Genomic DNA, 25,156 nt, shown 5'->3' with positions numbered 1-25,156 from the left:
AAGTGAAGTCAATTAGAAGCACTCACTTCCTGATGGCTGACCGTACTGCGCAGACTCAAACTAAGCTTGACGACGTAGATGTGACGTGAGCAACCCGTCTGTCTTCTAGTAGCTGTGCCAAGAGAAATCTGAATCATTCCCTTCCGAAACTTGCAGAGATGGAGAGTGTGTGTAGGAGCTGTCCATGAGCTAGGAGCAGGAGCAACTTTTGCTGAGTATTCTGATTAATTATTTAGTAATTTTGCCTCCACGTCCCCCCGATTGCCTGTGACCTTCTCCTCCTGTCCATACGGTAATCTCTCTACTGTGCGACAGAGAGTCGCGTGGTTATGACGCAGTTGTTAGCCTATTTTTACAAAAACTGCTTCTACGGGGCCATAACGTAAGATACAAGGTAATGGAGCCTTTTATACATTTTCATGTTTCTTTAGAAATAAATAAAGGACAAATGGAGTCTTTAAACGCCTCAGATGTAAAGTTATTCGCTGTCAAAGTGACTCAATGGGAGTCAATGGAATGCTAACAGCAGGTGATGATCTGCTAATCAATGGCGGCCCCCGGGGAAGCTTCAGTTTTTTCTGAAACATTACCCCCTTGATTATACTGATTCACAGCGCCTCTCAGTGGACAACAAAAACTTTGCAATACAACAAATGGCTCCTACACACCATCTAATAAAACTGCATCATTACCTGATTTAGATGCTTGTAGTTCAGACAGATCTCACTATCTTTGGGGGAAGACGTTGCAGACTGCACTTTAACAGTGACAGTATTGTTTATTTCGATTTCCCCATGCCAGTTGCTTTGAATACAGCACAACATCTGTGATTGTCAGTGCAGCACTGGTGATGTTTACAATCATTGCAATAACCAGCTGTAAAACAACTATAAACTGTAGAAGAAAAAGTTAAAAAATTATCTGCAACAATACACATGATTCCAGCTACAAGCCCCTAAAACATGAAGAAAATAATTTAAGTAAATAATAAAAGTAAAAAATATATATGCAAACCACCAGATTTTATATTTTAAAAAAAGAATTTTTAACTTTTAAGACACGCATGGGTTTCGGTGTTTTTTGGGACTTTCCATAGACATAATTTTTATATTGAACAAACTGTATTCTACATTTCAAAAAACATCATTAATATGATTTATAAGCTGTTTTTTGTTTTTGTTTTTTTTAAAAAGATGTCCCCACACGATCAAAAACGTCTGGTATTACTGTAGAAAATTCAAAGGAATTTTAGGCTGACTTGGCTGTAGTGGTGTGGTGGGTATATTAAAACTCTTTCAGTCATCTGTCTCTTTTCTCAATTTATTTTAACATGTAGGAGTACACATTTCCCATCAATGACAAGTGCTTTTAATTGTTGTTTTCTAATTAAACCATAAACAAATAGAAACAATTAATGTAAACACATTAGCTGGAAAACTGACTATTTCCATATTGTCAATTTTTAATCAGATAAGTTGCTCTCGTTGTTTCTTTGCCATGATGTTGGCTTGATGTTTTAATATGTTAAAGTACAATTGAGATTTGATATCTATGGCAGAGGGGATGTTTTTCAGTGAATAATTATTTGGGCTGCTCGTCACACAAAGCTATCAAATGGGTTTAGAAGAGTGCACATACTGTATGGACTGTTTAATGGTAAATTATGGCCAACATAATATATATATCCTGATTCCTTCAATCTGCAAAGAACGATGCCATTGTAATTGTTAGGTTTAATGAGAAACAATATTCCAACTGTAAATAAATGTAAATTGTAAATGTTCTACGAAGAGCAGGAAGGCTTGATCTAAAAAAAAAAAAAAGATATAAAAAGGGATGTGTGATCTACATAAGAAAGAAAAAAGTAATTGATGTCATTATGCTCAAATGTCACAGAAAGTTATTTATTTCAGAAAGCAGCCCTTTTCTTTCTAAAAGTACCAAATATATTTGTGAAAATACTAAAATATGTAACTTCACGTCTATGGTGCAGATGGCACCATGAATCATTTCACTTTCAATTACAAAAACAAAGAAAATGTGTTCAAATAAAAATATGTGTTTGTGTTCATGTTGTCTGCGAAGACGAGACAGCGGCATCTTCCAGGATCGGTTTGTGAAGTTCTGGATCCGACTGCAAAACCACAAACACACATGAACACACACAGCAGCTCTCAGAATCGCTCATGATCACAGTGGATTTGACTGATTGTGGTGATGATGATGACAGTACCTTTGCATCTTCATCCTTCTTGCACAAAGCTTTCCCAGTTAAAACACAGAAACTGATGGTCACAAAGAGCTGAAGGACCGACAACACTATCATCATGATATCTAGTCCTCCGACGATCATCTAGAAATGGACATCAGTGTATTATTTAAAAAAAAAAAAAAATTACAACAATTTTTACACTATCTGAAAAAGATAAATAAATCAAATCATTACCTGATTGAGATCCCAGTAGTACAAACAGGTCTCAAAGTTACTCTCTCCTTGCGCACGCTGATAAGATGAATGATAATAATAACCTTCAACACAGCCTGAACTGTTTCCCATTGACAGGTCCATTGAATACAGCACAACATCTGTGATAGCCAGTGCAGCGCTGATGATGTTCAGAATCACTAGAAATACAAGCTGTAAAACACAAACAATAGAAATCACTGATGCTCAGTAAAAAACAAAAACAAAAAGCTCTTGATCCACACTCACCAGCCTTGGACTAGGAAACCTGACTGCAAGAACACACATGATTCCAACAACAAGGAACTAAAAGGCAAAGCAAACAAATAAAACATTGGTTTATCCAAACATGCTTGATTTGACATTATTCTAGGGAATTATCAAAATGTAAATTACAACTTCATTCTAGTAAATATCATATGAAAATAAATGCAAAAATAAATAAATAAATGTAGAGCATTCTGAAAGCCTCATGTCCTTAACCAAGATCAATGTCATAGATAATTTACTTTTTGAATGAGCTCACTCATTGTACTACATGAACTCATTTAGAAACATAAAAAATGATCAGAATGAGAAATAAGTCTCACCACACCACCGATCCAAAAAGAAGAAACAAAGCCAAAACAACCCATTGTGATATTCATGACACCGACTATTATCTGTGGAATCTATGGAATAAGAGAACAATGTTTGTCCCAGTTTTACACATGACAAAACACCTAGTATGAACTGTTTTGTAAATCTGATAATATCAACAACAAAAAAATCTAAGTATCTAACTCACTCCAAGTGCTGTGTGGGTGTGTGCCAGCTTCTCTTTAATATCCTGAAATACAGAATTCATTGGACTGTAGCATAAAGTACAAAGAATTTGACACAGCGTGGGCCATTTGCTCTTTGGGTTTAAGGTAATGGCGTCAGCCGCTCACCTGAGACACTGTAAGAGTCATGTTACAGCTGTGAACAAAAGGAAATGGATATTGGCATATTCCACTTCTGGTTTCTGAAGTTTTGTTCTCCACCAACTGTAAAACCATAAACAAACATGAACACACAAGCAGCTCTTTGAAACTGTCATGATCACAGTGGATATAGCTATAAGGATCAGTGGGGATTTCTTTCAAGGGAAGCTCGGCTTCCCCTATAATGTCAAAAAATGAATGGTCAAATATGCACTATTGTGTTAACATTTGGACTAAAAATGCGTTAGAACACGTTCATCTCAAAGACGAGTTTGTTCAGAATCAGTTATATAACAGGTCGGCTGACTGCATTTCCCTGTTGAAGCCCAGCGTCCATTGACTACAGTTTTTTTCAGTGCTTCAAAACTAGACGGTCATTGTATAAATGCTGCAATTATGTCCTGTCCACGGACGCTCAGCGTCTCTGGGGGTGAACGGGGAGTGGGCTGGCCTGGACTCTGGGCTTCTGCGTGATGATTGGACGGTCTGTCGAAAGGCTGCATCTCCTTTTGATTGACAGCGATTTCATACAACAAAAAGTCGCTGATGCTGAAGCTATTCGATTTTTCAACTGTAGTCGAAAGACAAACTGCTGCAACTTATTTCTTGGTATTTGCTTGTCGAAATTGCTAGCCAATTTTCATAAAACATTTCACACAATTATATATTTATACCTTTATTATATTATTACTTATTATATTTTTTATATTATTATTAGTAATAATTAAAAAATAATTATTAAATTAATTAAAAATATATATTAGTAGTAGTATTATACTTTATTATATTATTACATTTATACAATTATATTTAACTCTGCTGGCCATTGAGAGGACACTGGTCAAGTCACTGGAAAAGATGCCTAGTTGGTACCACAGGGTCACAGAGCATTTTCTTGAAAAGGAACGTAGAATTTACGTATAAATAAATGGACAGTTTTTATGATGTAGGCCGAAAATGAGCTTCCCCTCTTTGAAAGACCAGCAGCCGCCACTGATAAGGATATAACGATAACCATACAGCGTCCACACCAACAGACTATAACGTTCTGTTTATTATAAGCGTGTGCTGTGGTATGTCTTCTGCTGCTTTAAATTCTCAAGCTCTTTAAAGAGGACCTATTGTGCTTTTTTACATTTTCATCTTTCTGAAGTGTGTAATGTTGCTGTTTGAGCATGAAAAATCTCTGCAAAGCACAAAGTCCCTCTAAGTGGAGTTATACTCTACATCAGTGTCACCGTTTGTGAACTCCCTGAAATGCCTCGATTGTAGTCGAGTTTTTTTCCGGAAATATTCTTCATTTAAATAATTCCCACCTAAGGCATGCGCAAAAAAGGGAAGACATTAGTATAGTGTTGTCGCCATGTCCAAGGCTGCATCTAAGTCTACTTTTTAAAGCCCCTCCCTAATTCCCTCTGTCTCGTTCACTCAGATGTATGTCATTGCTTACGTTGCATGAGTGCTCACTACTAGTGGAACCCTTGTAATGGGTTTAAATCGAATGCCCTAAGCACTTGATCACTTGAATTAAGTTGCTGTTGTGACGTCACAATCGTGTTGCATTGTGGTCTGTGGATCTACCTGAAGTGTACATGAGTAAACCAGCTCCCTCGGTCAAATATGGGTTAGGGTTAGTGTTAGGCCACTTGGTGAAGTTGAATGCAATTCAAAGTGTGTCTAAAAGCGGAGTTAAACAGCGCAAGAGACGCTGTTTTTATCCAGATCTAATGCAGTTATGGTAAGGGGAATCACATTTCCGAAACACGCTCAAAGAGGTTGACCAATCACAACACTCTGGTCCAGCCGACCAATCAGAGCACACTGTGCTTTTCGGAAGGAGGGGCTTCATAGAGACAGGAACTAAACAGAGCGTTACTGACAGACTAGGAAGAGAGGACCTGCAACAATAACAAATATGTGGCAAATAATGTGTTTTTAGAACCTATTCTAGTAGAATAGAATTGTAAAAGGGCATAATATGGCCTCTTTAAAGTCGGGTTGATTCTGATTGGCAGTCAATGTTTTTATCATTCAATACAGCATTCATTTTTTCATTCCGCCAGCCCCGGTTCATTCCATCATTCAGCTGGAAAAAAAATTGTTCTGAAAGTGATTCCAACCATATTGTTCCTCTGTGTTGCTATTGTTACAGCTCTGGTTTTAGACTTTCCCATTCTCATAGATTTAGAATGATCAATACATTTTATAGTTATCGTCATAGTTATTGTGCTTGGTGTGAACAGGCCTTAATTGTGGTGATGATACGGTACCTTTGCACTCCCACCCCTCTTGAACAAAGATTTTAAAGTCAAAACCAAGAAACTGACAGCCACGCAGAGCTGAAGAACCGCCAACACCATCACTGTCATATTTAGTCCTCCGAAGGACTCCTAGAGAAAATGATCAGGGTGTAAAGTCATTAAAAGAAAAACAATTAAAATACAGTATGAACACTAGCTCTAATCAAGGCAAAAATGTGAATTTAAACAATAACACAGTCATTACAAACACCTGTGACTATTTCTTTCAGTGTGGAATACAAAGAATTAAAAAATTTTACAATTAAGGAAAGTAAAGGAGATGGGTGCTGTCAAAATCCGACATTTAGAAGAAAAAAAAAGTATCATAAATCCAACTAACAGACCAAAAATTAGGTTGTTATTCAGTAATGAATAATGACATTACCACTAGTGGTTCAACAGATCACAAAACTCACGGTTCGGATCATATTACGGTTTTTGAGTCTCGGATCATTTTTCAGATCAGCAAATAAACTAATTATAAGCACTGATAAATACAATATAACAAAGTTACAAATAAAGTAAGTTAGCTCGCACATCACGCACGCACACAGAAACATTCAGTAGAGCAGAAACTTACGGTCAACACACAGTTCTGTGATTTATCAATAAAATAGCTTAGAAACTGAAAAGTTCTAGCATCACTTTCTTAGTAACTAAAACCCACAGCTTCACTATTAGTAGAGAGACGCTGCCAAGTAGAATTCATTTACACACATTTGTTCTCACACTAATGCATTCAAATAAATGTAATCTTTACTGTGCTACTTTATCTGTATATGATTTAGAACGAGCCGAAATCTGTGAGAAATATAACAACCCAAAGACAAAAGAACTTATGTAGGAGCAATAGCCTTGTGGCAGCGCTGAATCTTATGCCATAACTGTGTACAAGACAACCCGCTTCAGAGTCTCAGCTCGAGGTTCAGGCTTATTTGTTCATTAATGACGTCATCAGCGACTAGTCAACGACGACTCGACTTTTATCACATAAATGTCGACTTAAAAATATCTGAAGTTGTTTAACCCCTAGTGTGCGGCTGTGCGCAGAGAAAACAGTGCGCGAACACTGAATTTAGTTATTTTTCCTTCTTTCTTGCGCTGGAATCGTTTACATGTGTAAATTGCCGAGACAAAAATGATAAATGTTCAATTTATGGTGGTTAAACTTTGCAATTAATCAGTGAATCAACCGCAAGCCGCAATTTAAATTGTATATTATTTCCCCTAACCAGGAATTTTGGGCCCCATGACAAAAAAATCAAATTGGGCAGCTGTTGTCACCAGATCTCTAGGACTCTGTCCCATCAAAAGCTTTACATAACTCTAATCAAAGGCTTGCAACTGTCGTGCTTCTTGTAGTTCAATACTAGTACTAGCACAATATTTACTGCTGGTGATTTGTAAATGCAAGTCTGCATACAGTATGCAGTTCACTATTTGATGCAAGATTAAAAGCCACCATAAAAATGTCCTTAAGGCAATCCTTTGCAGTCTCAATGTATTTTTATTGTAAAATTAATGACAGATTTTAAAAAACAGAAAGACTAAAAAACCTAAATATATATTAACTTTTTAATTCAAATAAATTAACATCATCATATCAAAACAATGAAAACAGCAGATTTTTTAACATAACTGCACATATATGCCAACAACAAAATAAAGTTGACGTGTAAAATGGAATTTCCACATCAGGGTTATTATAGTGCTACAAAACAGATCAAGTGATCACTAAATCAATAGGTTTTGAGGTTTGGAATGATGGGAATAATAAAGTCTGTATCTATAGATGTCATTTAACAGCCAAAATTCAGTAAAAATGAACGCATCAAACTGGATTATTTTAATATTGTCTGTAACTTACATGCCGGTTGAGGTAAGATACTCATTGTTTCTAACTGCATCCAGTACAGACATGAGGTTGTTTTTTTATTTGTCATAATGGTCATTATGTGAGAAATAATAATTTGTGTTTGATTTCTGTCATTAATAAATATTTCTTTTTCTTTTTTGTTATGGGAAAAAGAGCAAGAGAGACAATCAGAGAACCCCACACAGACTCCCTGGAATGATGCTAAGTCATTAACACAGTGTTGCTCACCTTATTCACTGGGGCAGAGAGGAGTACAGTTAAAGGGAGACTGGGGTGCTGCTGACTCATCTGTTGTTTAGTCTGCTAAAAGGGGCATGGACAATGATTTAATATGAATAACTTGCTAAACGTTTCCCTGCACTGATTAAATGTTAATGAAAGCTAGCTAGCTTATTTCACTATGGACAACAGGTTAATACCACTCACAGACTAAAGGCTACCCCAAGATTTTGAAAACCAGATTTTATTTTACTATGCAACATTGTGGTCTCTGTGTTTCTGGCGCATCGACTGACTGTCTGCAACTAAACACCGCGCACGCTAAGGCAGGACCAAACCATGTCATGCAGATACAGGGGGGTGGTCGGTCAATATGAATGTTTACTTTTTGGTCAATGAGGATATTTAACTTTTATTGCCAAAATAAGTAAAATCAAAGACATCATTCATTTCATTATTATTTGAAATATATTCAATGATGATGGTTTATATAGTGTATAATATAATACAATTATTAAATTAGTTTTTACTTATTTGTTGGGGCCCCTGTCAGTCCTTGGAATTGTCCCAACTTTCCCCCCTATATGGAGCCAAGTCCCTAACCCTAAACCTATACATCACAGAATACTTTATACTTTTTTTACATTACAAAAAAAAAACATAATTTAGTATGATTTAAAAGCTGTTTTCAGCTTATAAAAAAAGACCAAAAAATGTCTCCACAAGGACAAGGATTTCTGATATTCCCATCTTTGTGGGGATATTTTTGTCCCCATAACGTAGGGTATACCTGAACCACACACACACACACACACACACACACACACACACACACACGCACACGCACATCCATTCATTCATTTTACAGCATGAACTGATTTAGAAACATAAAAATCTTACCACCCTGCTGGCCCACGCAGATGTCATAAAAAAGAAGATGAAGCCAAAACAGCCCAACAGAAAATTCATGACTGCAACTACTATCTGTACAATCTATGAAACAAGAGAACAATATTTGTGCCAGTTGATGGACCTCCAGCTTTTAAACATGATATGCCAAATCAAGAGTACATAACATAGGCCTACTTAAGCATCTTAAATCTTTTTTATGAAATCAAGATTTCAGTCAGTGCAACTCACCCCAAAAGTTTTCTGGGTGTCTATCAGCTTTCCTTTCATATCCTCAGATACAAAATACAGTGGACTGCAGAACAGAGAAACCAGAATCTGACACAGTCCGGGACATTTGCTCTTTGGGTTTGAGGTGATAGTGATGACCGTCATTCCCTCAACCTGAGACACTGTCAGAGGCATGCTGCAGACGGAAGTGATTCTTCTACCTGCCCACAACAAGAGAAACAAGTAGTCTCATGCACCACAAATTCACAATCACCCAAATGAAAATTTTCTTATGATAGTTATCTGAATTCATAACATTTAATTTCACCTTCTCAAACAAGTTCTGGAATATTCATAATTATTCAGAAGCACAGTTTACTGTCGGTTTCTCGTCGACTGCATCAACGTGTTTTTATTATTTATTTATTTTTACAAGGAAGTGAATATCCACCTGCGAATGTTATCTATAAAAGCAAGTTTTACATTTCACATTGTACTTTTTTTAAGTAGCACGTGAATTTCACAGATTTTAAGAAACACAAAAAAAACTCAGACTCACCTTATGAATAACTTTTGTAACGTCCAGTCCAGACTGAGAGTTGATTTTCCTGATCTGATAAAGGTTGGGCTGTACCTGTCAGTGTTTTTCACATCGCCTTGTTCCACTTGAAATTTAAATAATAGTCATGGCGTCACTAAAGAACACTGTTGACATTAACGAATATTAAGACACAGCACGCCCTTTAAAGTAGTTATGAAACGTATAACTCAGAGGCTCCACTGCATGTAGGTACTAGGCAACGCATTGAGGCTGGCTTGTGCTGTTTTCAGAAATCACATGATCGATGCATGTTTCTGTTCAATCACTAGCGGTTTCTCTGTGGGTGTCGGAATTTCCATCACATTGGAACAGTGTGGTTCAGTTTTTGTAAGAAATATATTATAATTTATCTACTTTGTGGGTCATTTTTGGACTGTTGATTGGGATTTTACAGAGCCCCTTAAGGGGATATTATGATGGGGGGGGGGGGGGGGGGGGGTATCTTTGATCACCAAAATTTCTTCTTGTGGAAAAAAATTCTTCATGACTTAAATTAGCCTGAATGTAACTCTACATACACCCTTGCTTCGTTTGAACTATGAATATGCAAATTAGCCCCGCCTCCACTCAATGAGCTCAGAATACCCATAGAATACCTGATCAACTCGCATAACTTTACAGTAGTAAACGCTGCATGATGGCAAGTGGGAATACTGGTTTAATTCAGCCAATGTTTGAACCAGAAACTGATTCAGAAGAAGTAGTGGAAGAGTGAATTGTTCAGGTTTGTCTACAATCTATGCATCAGAATGGTAATGCGTTTTATGTATCACTCTCTACAATGTTGGACACATAATGGTAATTAATATGATTAGCATTTTGCTTTACTATGTTATCAAACAGCTAATGTGTTGCTAATGTTACACAAACCATGTTCCCATTCACCATCTCAGAGTCAGACAGCTACCTTCTAAAAATCAGCATCTTAGAAATGATTTAAACAACTCAAAACGTTAGAGAAAGGCATATTGTTCATCATAACATCGTATACGTCAAATACATAATTCATTTGCTATATTGCTAAATGTAGGCTACATGATTATCAACAGCAAAATATACCGGGATAACCTGGCCTCTCTTGAGACTCTCCTGCTTCACAGCTGTTAATGATATGATATGATCGATATGAATTTGAATCGTTTCTCCTGTCCTCGGAGCTTCATGAGGCTTCATTTCCCCATCTAAACCCTGTGATTTATTTAGTTAATTACAGGGTTTAAACCCACACAACCACATTTTTTCTCCTGCAAGTTTAACATAAAAAAAAAATAGGTGCATCTATACTCAATGTTTTTCTTTTCAATACAAATAAATGGGTATACTATTGTAACTACAATTAAGGTAATCCGTTCATTTTAGGGAATTATGTTAATATTATATATTAAAAAAAAGAATAAAAATCTGGTTTATGTTCAGGTCAAGATAAGATATTTAGAAGAATGTTTTTATCCATACAATGTTAGTGGAGTCCAAAACAACATTCTAATAGGGTTGACTTTCATTGTATGGGCAAAAAAAATAAAAAATAAAAAAAAAGTTTTGAACTACATGAGGGTGGATAAATAATGACAGATTTTTTGGGTGAACTATCCTTTTAATTTTGCGCTCAAGGGTTGTACTTGGTTGCTTTGGTTTGATTAAAGGAGGTACAACAGACTTTAGATATCCTTGAAAGGGACTTTGGTGGTACTTGGCCTGAAAATTTGCAAAACTACTGCTTTAGATAAAAGCATATGTGAAATAAATACATATAGGTTTTTTAATTGTTCTACAAAGTGAAAGATATAGGGAAGTTATAATAAATATACAAAAAAGGATTGATGCCAAAGTGTTCCAATCATTTATTTAAAAAAGCCCCAAAGATCACAACAAAATTGAAAATGGCAATAAAAGGTGACACCCATTAATCTATAGAGAGATCAACTTTTAAATGGGATAAAATAAGTCTAATTAAACGTCATTTAATGAGTAGTGTTGCAGATGGAGGGCATCTGCTTTAAATCATTTCACTACAATATTGAGACATGAAATGCCATCCTATTCCATTAAAAAAAAGAAAGAAATGTGTGTTATTGTCTCTCTAACATGCAGGAGCGACAGCGACGTCTTCCAGGAGCGGCTTGTGAAGTTCTGGATCCTCCACCGACTGCAAAACCACAAACACACATGAACACACATAGCAGCTCTCAGAATCGCTCATGATCACAGTGGATTTGACTGATTGTGGTGATGATGATGATGATGATGATACAGTACCTCTGCATCTTCATCCTTCTTGCACAAAGCTTTCCCAGTCAAAACACAGAAACTGATGTTCACACAGAGCTGAAGGACCGACAACACTATCATCATGATATCTAGTCCTCTGAAGGCCATCTAGAGGTGGGTAAATATAAGGATTTTAGATATACAAAGACAGTGCACTCATATTATTTACGAATGGGAGAAAGTGCAACATGCAACATGGAGTTAATTACCAACTGTCCCAAATGACACACTATACACAATGCACTTATACACTATGTACATGGTCCATGGACTATGTACTCAGCCGTGTAATGTATGAATTTTATAAGGTTATTTACCTCCACCACGTAATTAAAGCCAACATTCCACACTTTGTTTTTTCAGTTAATTAAGAGCATCATCCGGGTATTTAAAGCACACTTTTGGAATTTTCAGTGAACATACTTGCACTAATATAAACGGCATATAATAGTGCACAAGTATGCGAATTGGGATGCACATAGTGTTCTGAGACGAGTGCTTAGGACTGCACATGTGCATTGGCTGGTCTAGCCTGAAAAAATACGATTTTTTTAACACTATTTGAGCACAAGAAACACCATTTGTGGGACAGTTAATGTTGGATTTTGTTGCTAATTTGAAATATGTTTTTTAAATGTGAGTGTTGCGAGTAGTTTGAGATTTCAGTAGATTTATGTAAAGAGGACTTGGTCTTGGATTCCCGAAATAGAAAGTAAAAACTCCATGCATTTTCTCCATGGGGAAATTGATTTTGAATGGTAACTTATAAACCTTTAAAGTTACACCTACTGTGAGCTACAAGGTTGTTAATCGATGGTATTTGCTTCTGTTGGAGCCGACAGCCCACATTATTGCAACTTATTTTGAAAGTAATCGTTTTTGATGACATTACGTTTGATGACCAATCAGAGAGTTGAAACAGACAAAACGCTCCAAAACAGCTCTTTAGCTCTGCCCACTCCCATGAAGCACTGCGAATGACTAGCAAATCACTGCGAATCACTGCGAATGCGAATGAATGCGTCTCCCTACGCTCTAAAAATATTTAAAAGTTTGTATATATCTGCATATTTTGCCATAAACTTAAAATATATTATTTTTATTTTATATAATCTTAAATGAGTAGTTTAATTTGATTATACTGTTCACAATGCTTCAAAGAATTGTAATTCTTTCCCTCATTAAAGACGTTAAGAACACAGTCTTGTACCTTTGTCTGCTTTTCAAATACTTTTTTGCTTCAAATCAAAGTTTGTGTTATGTTATGATTCACCTCATAGCTGTTTGATTTGGTTCATGGCTTTATAGCTCTTTAACAAAGACTTTTTAAAAATCAATGGGAGAAATGAATGGAAAAAATACTTCTGGAACCAGTGGCGCTGAAAAAGTGGACAGGCTTTGTTGTTGCACTCTGTAGTTTCCCGGAGACATTGCAAAAATGGCCGCTGAGTAAACAGACTTTCCTTAAAAGGGACTTAAAACTTGGTTCATATATGAACCACTATTATGGTGCTTTTTTTTTTTCATTTTGGAGCTTGGCATTACATGGAAAGAAGTGACCAAGAAATTCCTTTTTGCATTTTTGGAAAAGTACTAAACCTTAAACTGAGTTTGTTTGGAAGAAGATTTGATGAACAGTTGCTCGTCTTACCACCATCTAAAGAATTATTACCTCAATGAGATTCTTGTAGTACAGACAGGCCTCTGTTTTACGTCTGTCTTCAGGGGAAGGCATTTGGTAACGATCATAACTATTATAGTCTGAATAGCCTGAATAAGAATTGTAGCGTTGGGCACAAGAATCGTAGTAGTATCCAGTATGATCAGTCCACCGAAGGTCCAATGAATACAGCACAACACCTGTGATAGCCAGTGCAGCACAGACTACATTCAGAATCATTCCGATGACCAGCTGTAAAACACAAACAATATATATATATATATATATATATATATATATATATTTAAACTTGCAGAAATTCAACTGTCAAAAACACAGATTCCTTTGATAAAAACTTACCAGACAAGAAGAGGGAAACTTAGCTGCAAGAATACACACAATTCCAGCTACAAAGAACTGATAGACAAAAACAAACAAACAAAAACATCTGTGCATTTTAATTTTTTTTTTATTTGCTTTAGATTTTGGATAAATCAAAAGAATGATACAAAATGAGGCCCAAGTCTTACCATACTGCCGAGCCAAAAGGGTCCCATGGCCATCATATCCATGTTCCAGTATAAGCCAAGGGATATAAACATGATCCCCACCACAATATTAATGACACCAACTATCATCTGCACAATCTATGGAACAAGAGAAGAATATTTTTTATGCCACCAGCTATCAAGAATCTTAAAATAAGAATATACCTAGTTGGCACAATGACATTGTAAGCCAACCAATCAAATGTTTGCCTTCGCTATGGACAGGCGAAATACTTCACGACCTTTCCAAAATGTCGTAGGCTATATTGTTTGAATAAATTGAATTAGCTTGCATAAATATATTTGCAGCTAAAATGTAACTTTTCTAAAAGTTGTAGCCTGGCGCTAATATAATTTTGACTAGCCTACTCCAAAAAATGCATGTTATATTTTTGTTTGATTTAGGTGTTTCAAAAATGTTTCTAATACATTGTACTGACAAAACCAATAGCAAAATTGTGAAATTGCTGTAAAACAGTTTTAAGCATCTTAAATCTTAGGTATCTTTCCTACCCCCGGTTTCACAGGCAAGGCTTAAATCTAGTCCCAGACTAAAATTCATGTCTTAACTGAAAGCAAATTGCACTGACAAATCTTAAAATATACAGTATTAGTGCCATTTTTTTTGTCTCAAGATGCTCACCAGTAATGTTATTTTTCTAAGGCATGTTTTTTAAAAGCTACTTAAATGTCCTAATTGAACTAAGGCTTAATCCTGGCTTAATCTAAGCCCTGTCTGTGAAACCGAGCCATAGTTTTTAACTTAAATCTATCCAAAGTTGCCTAAAATGACAAGACTTGAAAATCAAAAAGTGTGTTTTGCAATTACTGTAAGTGTCTGACTCACCCCAAGAGCTGTGTGGATGTTCGTCAGCTTTCCTTTCATGTTCTGAGATACGAAACACACTGGACTGCAGCACAGAAGTCTCAGAATCTGACACAGAACGGGCCATTTGCTCTTTGGGTTTGGGGAGACGGTGATGACCGTCAAACCCTCACCCTGAGACACTGTCATAGACATCTTTCCACAGGTAACAATGGCTGATCCTCCTGTTTGATTACTGCATGAAACAATAAGGACAAAGCATAGACATTTAACACTTTAAATAGACTTTTAATTATAATGATGATAGTATGTAAATACAATAGATGAATATGTTTATTTATCTAAACAAGTTTAGACCTGAATCAAAGTTAGAAGGAGGAAACAGGGTAAAAATCAAACAGCTTGTGTTTTCTGTAAGGAAGTTGTGGTGCAGCAGGCTGTTTAACCATTCACAGTTTGTTCATTAATATTACAATTATTGTCTTTTTGTTTTTAAGTTTATTATATTATTGTTCATTATCTTAAGAAACACAGTGTGTTATCTCAAACTCACCTTGTATGGCACGTCTAAGAAGAGTCTCAGTCCAGAATAAAGATGCCACGAGTCTTTGCTGGGGTTTTTTTTTTTTTTGTAAGGCGGAGTTTTGTTTTTTCCAGTAAGTGACTTCCTCATAGCGTTCAAACAAGTATAACAGGAATGATGTTGTTCTTGTTCATGATGACTTGAATTACTGTTTAATATGGGAGATGTAAGCAATATAGTTATTTTTAATAGTAACCAATGTTACAATCACTCCACATGTTGAATCATATAAAAGAAAGATTTAATGGTTTTAGGGCGAATTTTAAACACACTGTAAATAATTGATTATTGTATACATTCAAACAGCGCCATCTATCTGCTGTTTATTGCTATTACGGTAGTAGAGCGAGACTGGGGGTTCACAAAACGTGACGTTTCCAAGTGGTCAAAATAGTTAAATTTACAAATTAGTACTACATTGCAAATGATCTATTAATGGGGTAAGATGCTTTTTTCATGTAGGGCTATTTGGAGTTGAATACATCCTGTTTTTAATTTAGCCTATTACTATATTATTGCTTTGTTCACACAATGCATATCTAGTGAATTATTTGTTTTGTGTAAGGTTCAATAATACAGCCGAGCCAAACAACACCAAGTATTCCATATCGTGCAGCTTTCGTTCATGTTTTAATATTTAAAGTAATGTAAGCTAATAGAGCATGTATTTAAAAGCTAATTAATTGTATCGCTTTATTTAGTTAAGAAACAATGATCATATAATATACACCACATCAGACAGTTAAGAATGTTAAAACGACACACCAATCAGTAATTTACATGCCATTATTTTCCAGCAAATTTGTGTTTTTATTGATGTAGCCTAGTACACTCAAAAAAATATTTAACCCCAAAAGTTAAAACTTATGTTTTTTAGTTATGTGTCAATTTTCCATCCAATTAAATCACATAAATCCAACTTAAAAGTTAACATTTTATTTAAGCTCCACCATCATGTTCAGTTGATGTGAATAAATTAAATAATGGTTATGTGAACTAATGAACTGTGATTCAAGATTATGTATTAAATAAACTACTCATTTCAAATAAATAGTTATTACTTGCCAGACTATCTTACATTTCCTTAATTCTATTGAATAAACGGTCAAAAACATGTTAAATTTTCAAACATTTATTGTGTGCAATTTGCTCCCTAACTCAAAAGAAGCATCCAGTCTGACAAAAGAAACAAATAATGACATAATTCAGCACTTAATGTAACAGTTTTATGCATCCTCCCAAACTGTACTTTATGTGGTTATTACTCATGTTACACTTTTTAGTTTTAAACCTGTGTGCCAAGTAACAGGGATCCAAATTTCAACATCAAACATTCTTTTCACATTTTCAAACATTTTGATATCACTGCATAGTACAGTAATCAGTTTGTGCCTTCTTCTGATCTGAAATTTAAAACACTAATGTAATTGGTACCCATCTTCATAAATATTTGTAGAACAAATAAACAATCAGGACATTGGATAAAAAATGTAAAGAAATTAACACAAATGTAATTGGTACCCATCTTCCTAAAACATTTTTTTAACATTAAACACGTTTTCACATTTGAACATTTAGGCAAGAACTAAGTGTCCTACTCAGTGCCTCATCTGCCTGATCAAGCTATCCGTGGAGTATGCTGCATACCCAGACAGCATGGTAACATTGATTCAATGTTGAGTTTTGATCCAAACCATCATTTTGGTTGACATCAAAATTTCAATGTTTAAAGTGTGTTGGATCAGCATTGAAATTTTGATGAAAGGGAACAGCACACATGGGTGAAGACAGTGACATTGAACTAACAGTGAGTCTTCGTTTATGAGCACAATATATTGCAGGCATGTATCTGTGCAAAACACTACTGGGTGTTTCCCAATCAGTGGGGCGTTTCAGTTCATGATGGGCACTTTCAATGGTGTTACCTTATTTGCTCTAATACACTGGGGGTTTGGTTTAGGGGTGGGCCCTCATGATTTTAGCAAGTCTTTTGAAAAATGGTTGAAAAACACCAATTGTAGTTTGAAAATTGGCACTAATTGGTATACGCCCATTTTGGTTTTGCATGTGGGCTTCTCAGTAGTTAATTGATGCTTCCTTATTAGAGAGAAAACACAAGGTGCGTCCTATACGGAAGTCTTGTGTGTTTGACATGCATGAACTCTCCGAGTTTCAAACAATGGTGCATATAATGTATTTCTGTTTTTAGCATGCTTTTTACATGCATTTTATTTATTGTTCCTAAATCTACTAACATACATTCATTTTCAAAGTAAGTAAAGTGTTGAAATTAATCGCACAGATAGCATGGGAACATTGATAGAATGTTGAGTTTTGATCCAAACCATAATTTTGGTTGAGATTGACATTTCAGTGTTTAAAGTGTGTTGGATCAGCATTGAAATTTTGATGAAAGCCAACAGCACACATGGGTGGAGACAGTGACATTGAACTAACAGTGATTTGTAGTTGATGAGCACAAGATCATGCAGGCAGAACAATAGTGGGTGTCATCAGTGGGGCATTTTCAACCGCTTTATGATTTGCTCTAATCCACTGGGGGCTTGGTTTAGGGGTGGGGTGGTTTAGCAAGTCTGTTGAAAAATGGTTGAAAAACATTTATTGTAGTTTGAAATTGGCCACTGATTGGTAAACGCCCATTTTGGTTTTGCATGCGCACTTCTCAGTAGTGTAACGCTTCCTCATTAGAGAGAAAACATAGGTGCACTGCATCCTAGAAGTATTGTTTGTTGAAGCACCTGGCATACTTACATGACTTCTCTAGCACAGTTTCAAACAATGGTGCATCTACACACTTAAAAAATGCACATTGCTTTAGTAAAGTTTATTACGAATTTCCTGAATAAAGTTCTAACGTCATTTAACACATTTCTTGAAGTGCAGGAGACATGAACATGAGCAAGATGTTTTGCCCATGCCTATTTTATTTTATTTTTTTACCCAAAAATGAAATTTATTTCATCATTTACTCAGACAACAAAGAATTGTTATTATTGAAATAACATAACACACCTGAAATATTGCTTTTATATCATTTGTCAGTTTAAAAATGATCAATTGTCTAATGAAAGCAACGAGAACAGTCATTTCTTGATAAACCCATGGGAAAAAAGTAAAAACTGAAAAATCTGATGACATAAGGGAAATGTGCCATCACATAGGCTACATCGCTAAAAATCATTCCTTTCCTTGTTTTTGAATAAATAAATCAAATAGTATAGAAAACATTTTAGAGAAAGTTTTTCTCAATCTTTTCCACTGGGCAAATAGTATTTTAATTGCTTTATATTTTTTAATGGAAACAGATAGGCCTTTTGTGCATTGTTGATCATGCGCGAAAATATTTTCTCAGACCATGAGTTCTGCTATTATCATGTACTCAGCAATCCTCGCTGTAAAACATTAAAACACAGCATGCCACCGGAAAAGTGTTCAAAAGTAAACATCCACTAAATATTTCTATTTATTAGAATATAAAAAATGTTTTAACTTCTCGGTAATGATTTCATGTAATTTAGGCCTAAGTGCTTAACTCCATTAATGAGAATTGCATATTTAATCTAAATGTGTATCAGATATAAAACATAGTTTAAATTATTATTTTATTCGTTTAAACTGTTATTGTGAACATGCACTGTATTTATGATTAGGATAATGAAGATTTAAAGTGGTTGTAGAAAAGGCCCCAAAGTTATGTTAGTGTTGCTATTATTTAGTACAGTTGACCATATTGTGGGGGAGACCGGGGACAGTTGCAACAGGGGATGGTTGCAACATGTCATTTTTCTCCAATCAGAAACAAGCTAGAGTGATGACACTCATACTGCACATGCATAGTTAGACCCTCCTCCCACCAAGAAGACAGTAGACATATTCAACATCTGTTGCTGCATTTATTAAACTAAACTTGTTTGGGAGGATGAAAGTAAATTTTTCCATTAGATGTATTTTTGTCATACTGTCCTGACATTTTGTATGAATTAATCAAAACTTACTTAGTTTGAATTATTGTTTTGTTGACTTCTAAGTGACATGGTTAGCATGTGTCAAAGTCAGTGTGTCTAGCAGGCATATGATGTTCTGTCATGGCTGATAGGGTTGGGGACGGTTGCAACAATTTATGAATTGCATGTTTAATAAAAGTTTGTTGCATTGCAAATTGTTAAATTCTTTCTGCCTGACACTGAAATATGGAAAGATTGAATAGCATCTGTAACACCTGCACACTGTAGGCCTATGTTCTACACATAAACAAACAAAAACTCAATAACTGTTATTATGACCGCCGCTAGCGTAGCTAGCGAAAGCGGTCATATAGGGATTGTCAAAGTTTTTTTTTTTTTTTTTTTTCGTCACCTTACTGAATTTTTCGTCAACGATACCAGGGACACCGAAGCACCGGGGAACATGAAATTTGGTGGGCATGTAGCCCCACTAGACTTCTAAGGAAAAATTTCGTTTGGTCCCCGGGGGCCACTCCCCCCCCCCGCGCTGGGCCCCCCCAAACCCCAAAAAATGCAGTTTTTCCTAAATAACTACCTGAACCGTGGCACCGAGGATGAAGAAATTTTTATGGTATGTTGGTCTACTAGACTTTTACGGAAAAAATTCATTTGGTCCCCGGGGGCCACTTCCCCCCCCGCGCTGGGGCCCCCTTAAATTTTTCATCAACGATACCAGGGACACCGAAACACCGGGGAACATGAAATTTGGTGGGCATGTAGCCCCACTAGACTTCTAAGGAAAAATTTCGTTTGGTCCCCGGGGGCCACTCCCCCCCCCGCGCTGGGCCACCCCAAACCCCAAAAAATGCAGTTTTTCATAAATAACTACCTGAACCGTGGCACCGAGGATGAAGAAATTTTTATGGTATGTTGGTCTACTAGACTTTTACGGAAAAATTTCGTTTGGTCCCCGGGGGCCACTTCCCCCCCCGCGCTGGGGCCCCCTTAAATTTTTCGTCAACGATACCAGGGACACCGAAACACCGGGGAACATGAAATTTGGTGGGCATGTAGCCCCACTAGACTTCTAAGGAAAAATTTCGTTTGGTCCCCGGGGGCCACTCCCCCCCCGCGCTGGGCCCCCCCAAACCCCCAAAAATGCAGTTTTTCCTAAATAACTACCTGAACCGTGGCACCGAGGATGAAGAAATTTTTATGGTATGTTGGTCTACTAGACTTTTACGGAAAAAATTCGTTTGGTCCCCGGGGGCCACTTCCCCCCCCCCCCCCCGCGCTGGGGCCCCCTTAAATGTTTCGTCAACGATACCAGGGACACCGAAACACCGGGGAACATGAAATTTGGTGGGCATGTAGCCCCACTAGACTTCTAAGGAAAAATTTCGTTTGGTCCCCGGGGGCCACTCCCCCCCCGCGCTGGGCCCCCCCAAACCCCAAAAAATGCAGTTTTTCCTAAATAACTACCTGAACCGTGGCACCGAGGATGAAGACATTTTTATGGTATGTTGGTCTACTAGACTTTTACGGAAAAATTTCGTTTGGTCCCCGGGGGCCACTTCCCTCCCCCGCGCTGGGGTCCCCTTAAATTTTTCGTCAACGATACCAGGGACACCGAAACACCGGGGAACATGAAATTTGGTGGGCATGTAGCCCCACTAGACTTCTAAGGAAAAATTTCGTTTGGTCCCCGGGGGCCAATCCCCCCCCGCGCTGGGCCCCCCCAAACCCCAAAAAAATGCAGTTTTTCCTAAATAACTACCTGAACCGTGGCACCGAGGATGAAGAAATTTTTATGGTATGTTGGTCTACTAGACTTTTACGGAAAAATTTCATTTGGTCCCCGGGGGCCACTTCCCCCCCCGCGCTGGGGCCCCCTTAAATTTTTCGTCAACGATACCAGGGACACCGAAACACCGGGGAACATGAAATTTGGTGGGCATGTAGCCCCACTAGACTTCTAAGGAAAAATTTCGTTTGGTCCCCGGGGGCCACTCCCCCCCCCCCGCGCTGGGCCCCCCCAAACCCAAAAAAATACAGTTTTTCCTAAATAACTACCTGAACCGTGGCACCGAGGATGAAGACATTTTTATGGTATGTTGGTCTACTAGACTTTTACGGAAAAAATTCGTTTGGTCCCCGGGGGCCACTTCCCCCCCCCCGCGCTGGCGCCCCCGTAAATTTTTCGTCAACGATACCAGGGACACCGAAACACCGGGGAACATGAAATTTGGTGGGCATGTAGCCCCACTAGACTTCTACGGAAAAATTTTGTTTGGTCCCCGGGGGCCACTCCCCCCCCGCGCTGGGCCCCCCTTAACCCAAAAAAATGCAGTTTTTCCTAAATAACTACCTGAACCGTGGCACCGAGGATGAAGAAATGTTTATGGTATGTTGGTCTACTAGACTTTTACGGAAAAATTTCGTTTGGTCCCCGGGGGCCACTCCCCCCCCCCCCACGCTGGGGCCCCCGTAAATTTTTCGTCAACGATGCCAGGGACACCGAAGCACCGGGGAACATGAAATTTGGTGGGCATGTAGCCCCACTAGACTTCTACGGAAAAATTTCGTTTGGTCCCCGGGGGCCACTCCCCCCCCCCGCGCTGGGCCCCCCCAAACCCCAAAAAATTCAGTTTTTCCTAAATAACTACCTGAACCGTGGCACCGAGGATGAAGAAATTTTTATGGTATGTTGGTCTACTAGACTTTTGCGGAAAAAATTTGTTTGGTCCCCGGGGGCCACTTCCCCCCCCTGCGCTGGGGCCCCCGTAAATTTTTCGTCAACGATACCAGGGACACCGAAACACCGGGGAACATGAAATTTGGTGGGCATGTAGCCCCACTAGACTTCTAAGGAAAAATTTCGTTTGGTCCCCGGGGGCCAATCCCCCCCCCCCCGCGCTGGGCCCCCCCAAACCCCAAAAAATGCAGTTTTTCCTAAATAACTACCTGAACCGTGGCACCGAGGATGAAGAAATTTTTATGGTATGTTGCTCTTAAGGGCCCACATCAACCTAGCCCATAATCACTCATTTGTGATTTGCGCCCCTCCCATAAAAAATGAAAATGCAATATTATTCTGCTTTAATCGCCCCTATCTTCAGTGGAGATGTTCAGAACTGCACCATATTTCATGTGTATGATTAACTTGACATCCTCTGGGGGTATCCTCTGCTAAGTTTTGTAGAATTTCATCCATGGGGGGGTATAAAATAAATTCATTTATGTGCACATTTAGTGACTGTACACTCATCGGCCTGTAGATGGTGCTGTTGAGCGAAGGGTTGCTGGTTTAGGATGATACTGTCACACACACACATGCAGGAATACAAACAAACGCAAGCATGCACACACACTGACATCCACACGCACAGACACACACACACAAACACACACGCGCACACATGTACGCACACATACATACACGCACAGACACACACACACACACACACACACACACACAGACACACACATACACAAACACACACACATACACACACACACACACACACAGACAGACATGCACATACTATTACTTTTTTTAGGTATATACATAAACACGCAATACAGCCAAATTACTCCACGTCATTTATTTTTGTGGAAAGCCAGTGCAGGCCTGAGCGGCGGTCATATTTTGTACCGCGATGCGGTACATCTAGTTTGATAAATATCACTAAATAAATAAATAATAGGCTACAATAATATTATTGTATAAATTAATAATACTATAATATTATAGTAGGCCTAAAACAGTTAATATTTTCAGAATTCTATGCTCATTGAGACAAAAAACTAAAGTTAATTAGTAAAATTTAAGGTATTTTTAACATGTTGCAACCGTCCCTGGGTTGTGTTGCAACTGTCCCCTGGGTCGGGGTCAGTTGCAACGTCTGGCTTCTTCCATTCAAATAAATACTGTGAACGATATATGTCATATGTAATCATCTTTAAATGGTATGGGTAATTAGCAGACAGATGCAAGTTTAATATATACAAATTTGGATGAGTAAAATAATAAGTATTAAATATAATATTAATAAATAAATATTAATATAATATTTAATATTAAATATAATATTAATAAATAAATATTAGTGTTAAATATAATTATCTGGACCACTATCCAGGCTTCTCTATCAAGGCTTTGCTAGCTCGAACGGAACATATTTGGCCTTAAAGGGGTCATATAATGCCATTTTTGTACAAGTTATTATGATTCTTTAGGGTCTAAATGAAAAGTTTGTAATACACTTTAAGTAAAAATTCTCATTAGTATTGTAAGAAAACACTCATTTTACCTGGTCAAAAACAGCTCTGTTTTCAGCACTCTGTTCAAGTGCATGTGTCTTTACAGTAAATGATAATGAGCTTTGCTCACCCCGCCCCTCTGTTCTGTGCGTACTGCGTACACAGTTTGTAATAACACAATAACCATAACGCGTTGTTCATTATAAACTTGGCATTATGAATTATATTGAGAACGTTGTACATAGAAAATATGCTGTAATGTACCCTGAGTGTAAACCTTAGTGAACCTTAGGTTAGATGAAACCATTCATCGTGAAGCGTGCTAGCAATTTGCAAAGATTAATATAAAGGTTAATAAAACGTTACACTCACTTCTTCTTCTGGAGGTGCAGCAGGAACACGAATAGTTGGTGCCGATTGTTTTTTCAGGAGCAGCTTCTTAGCAAAACCAGCTTTATACTGACCCTCGTTTGTAAAGCAGTCTGGTGAAATGATTCGCGCAAACATGAAAGCATTGATGTTGATCGTGGGGAATATTCCCTTCAGTGGTTCAGATTTAGGAACATCAAAATGACTGCTGTGTTCGTTATTACACCCAAGAACAGAACACCACAATCACTTAGACGCCATTCTGCTCCAGCGTATCAACAATGTCCACGCGGACTATATGTCAGCTCGCTCAGGGCGGGTCTGTGTTGAAACGCTGCTGTCAATCAACAATCATGGGAGGGGCGTCCGACCGTGTGACGTCACACGGTCAGACGGCTCGATTTGAGACGGGGGAAAACATATAAGGAGATAAAAAAAAAAAAACACTGGATGGATTTTTATCATTATATGATGGTTGTGTACAGGCACCGCCAACACACATTTCAGTACAATCAACTTGTAAAAGTGCGTACCATTATATGACCCCTTTAAGTGGTGTTCTGGCCGACACACCTGAGTGAACCTGGTGATAAACCCAGAATTAGCACCCAGACTGAGCATCTAGCCTACCCATTATCTTCACTACAGTGGTTTTCCTTCATCTGCCGTCAGTCCCTCAGCTCACCATCGGTGTCGCCAAAATGCTCCGTCTCCAAAATGTTTGTACGCATGGGTCAGAGTTTGCGTGCAGTTCTCGTCAAGTTTGTTTTTTATAAATCACAACTTATGCGTCGGAATTGAAGTACTCCTCTTAATATTAAAATGATGGACAGGCAACATGGCTGACCTTGGAAAGGATAATGTTTTCACATGACTCAAAAAATCAGTTATGCAGAAAAGGCTATATTTTTCAATTTTATTCAGCTGAGCTGCTTTGTCAAGACATGGATTAAAAGTTAAAAGAAAAAAGCTCCCCAACAAGAAAAAAAGATCAGAAAATATAGTCAGACAACAAGGCAGTTATTACAATGCTTTGTCTTTGACAACAGAATATACACTTCTGTCCCACTATTATATGCTAAATTACCAAATGTAGGCTACTGTAGTGTAAAAATGACAGACTTAAATAC

General features: G+C 37.6%; 2 protein-coding genes across 4 annotated transcripts; both read right to left on the bottom strand.

Annotated features, from left to right (window-relative positions):
* Window positions 1-1,684: 1,684 nt before the first annotated feature.
* On the bottom strand, window positions 1,685-9,787 carry tmem176l.3a (transmembrane protein 176l.3a). Of its 2 annotated transcripts, XM_079894867.1 has the most exons (12): window positions 9,503-9,771; window positions 8,965-9,164; window positions 8,725-8,817; window positions 7,834-7,908; window positions 5,700-5,819; window positions 3,397-3,492; window positions 3,252-3,293; window positions 3,055-3,135; window positions 2,714-2,770; window positions 2,447-2,638; window positions 2,234-2,353; window positions 1,685-2,134 (listed from the first exon to the last, which is right to left on the bottom strand). In XM_079894867.1, exons 2-12 carry the CDS (start codon window positions 9,136-9,138, stop codon window positions 2,069-2,071), a joined length of 1,116 nt encoding a protein of 371 aa, XP_079750993.1. In that variant the 5' UTR covers window positions 9,139-9,164; window positions 9,503-9,771; the 3' UTR covers window positions 1,685-2,068. The 2 variants fall into 2 exon arrangements, with proteins under 2 accessions (XP_079750993.1, XP_079750994.1); XM_079894868.1 differs by lacking the exon at window positions 7,834-7,908 and having other exon boundaries at window positions 9,503-9,787.
* A 1,341-nt stretch (window positions 9,788-11,128) lies between these two features.
* Window positions 11,129-15,675, bottom strand: LOC307172462 (uncharacterized protein). 2 transcript variants are annotated; one of them, XM_079894870.1, is made up of 7 exons: window positions 15,400-15,675; window positions 14,868-15,081; window positions 14,003-14,119; window positions 13,833-13,889; window positions 13,485-13,724; window positions 11,801-11,920; window positions 11,129-11,690 (listed from the first exon to the last, which is right to left on the bottom strand). In XM_079894870.1, exons 2-7 carry the CDS (start codon window positions 15,039-15,041, stop codon window positions 11,625-11,627), a joined length of 774 nt encoding a protein of 257 aa, XP_079750996.1. In that variant the 5' UTR covers window positions 15,042-15,081; window positions 15,400-15,675; the 3' UTR covers window positions 11,129-11,624. The 2 variants fall into 2 exon arrangements, with proteins under 2 accessions (XP_079750996.1, XP_079750997.1); XM_079894871.1 differs by having other exon boundaries at window positions 14,868-15,070.
* Window positions 15,676-25,156: the final 9,481 nt, after the last annotated feature.

The sequence above is a fragment of the Squalius cephalus genome (assembly GCF_949319135.1).
Source record: "Squalius cephalus genome assembly, chromosome: 15".
Lineage (NCBI taxonomy): Eukaryota > Metazoa > Chordata > Actinopteri > Cypriniformes > Leuciscidae > Squalius > Squalius cephalus.
The sequence above is the reverse complement of the archived record's forward strand: the minus strand, read 5'-3'. Positions and strand labels throughout refer to the sequence as shown.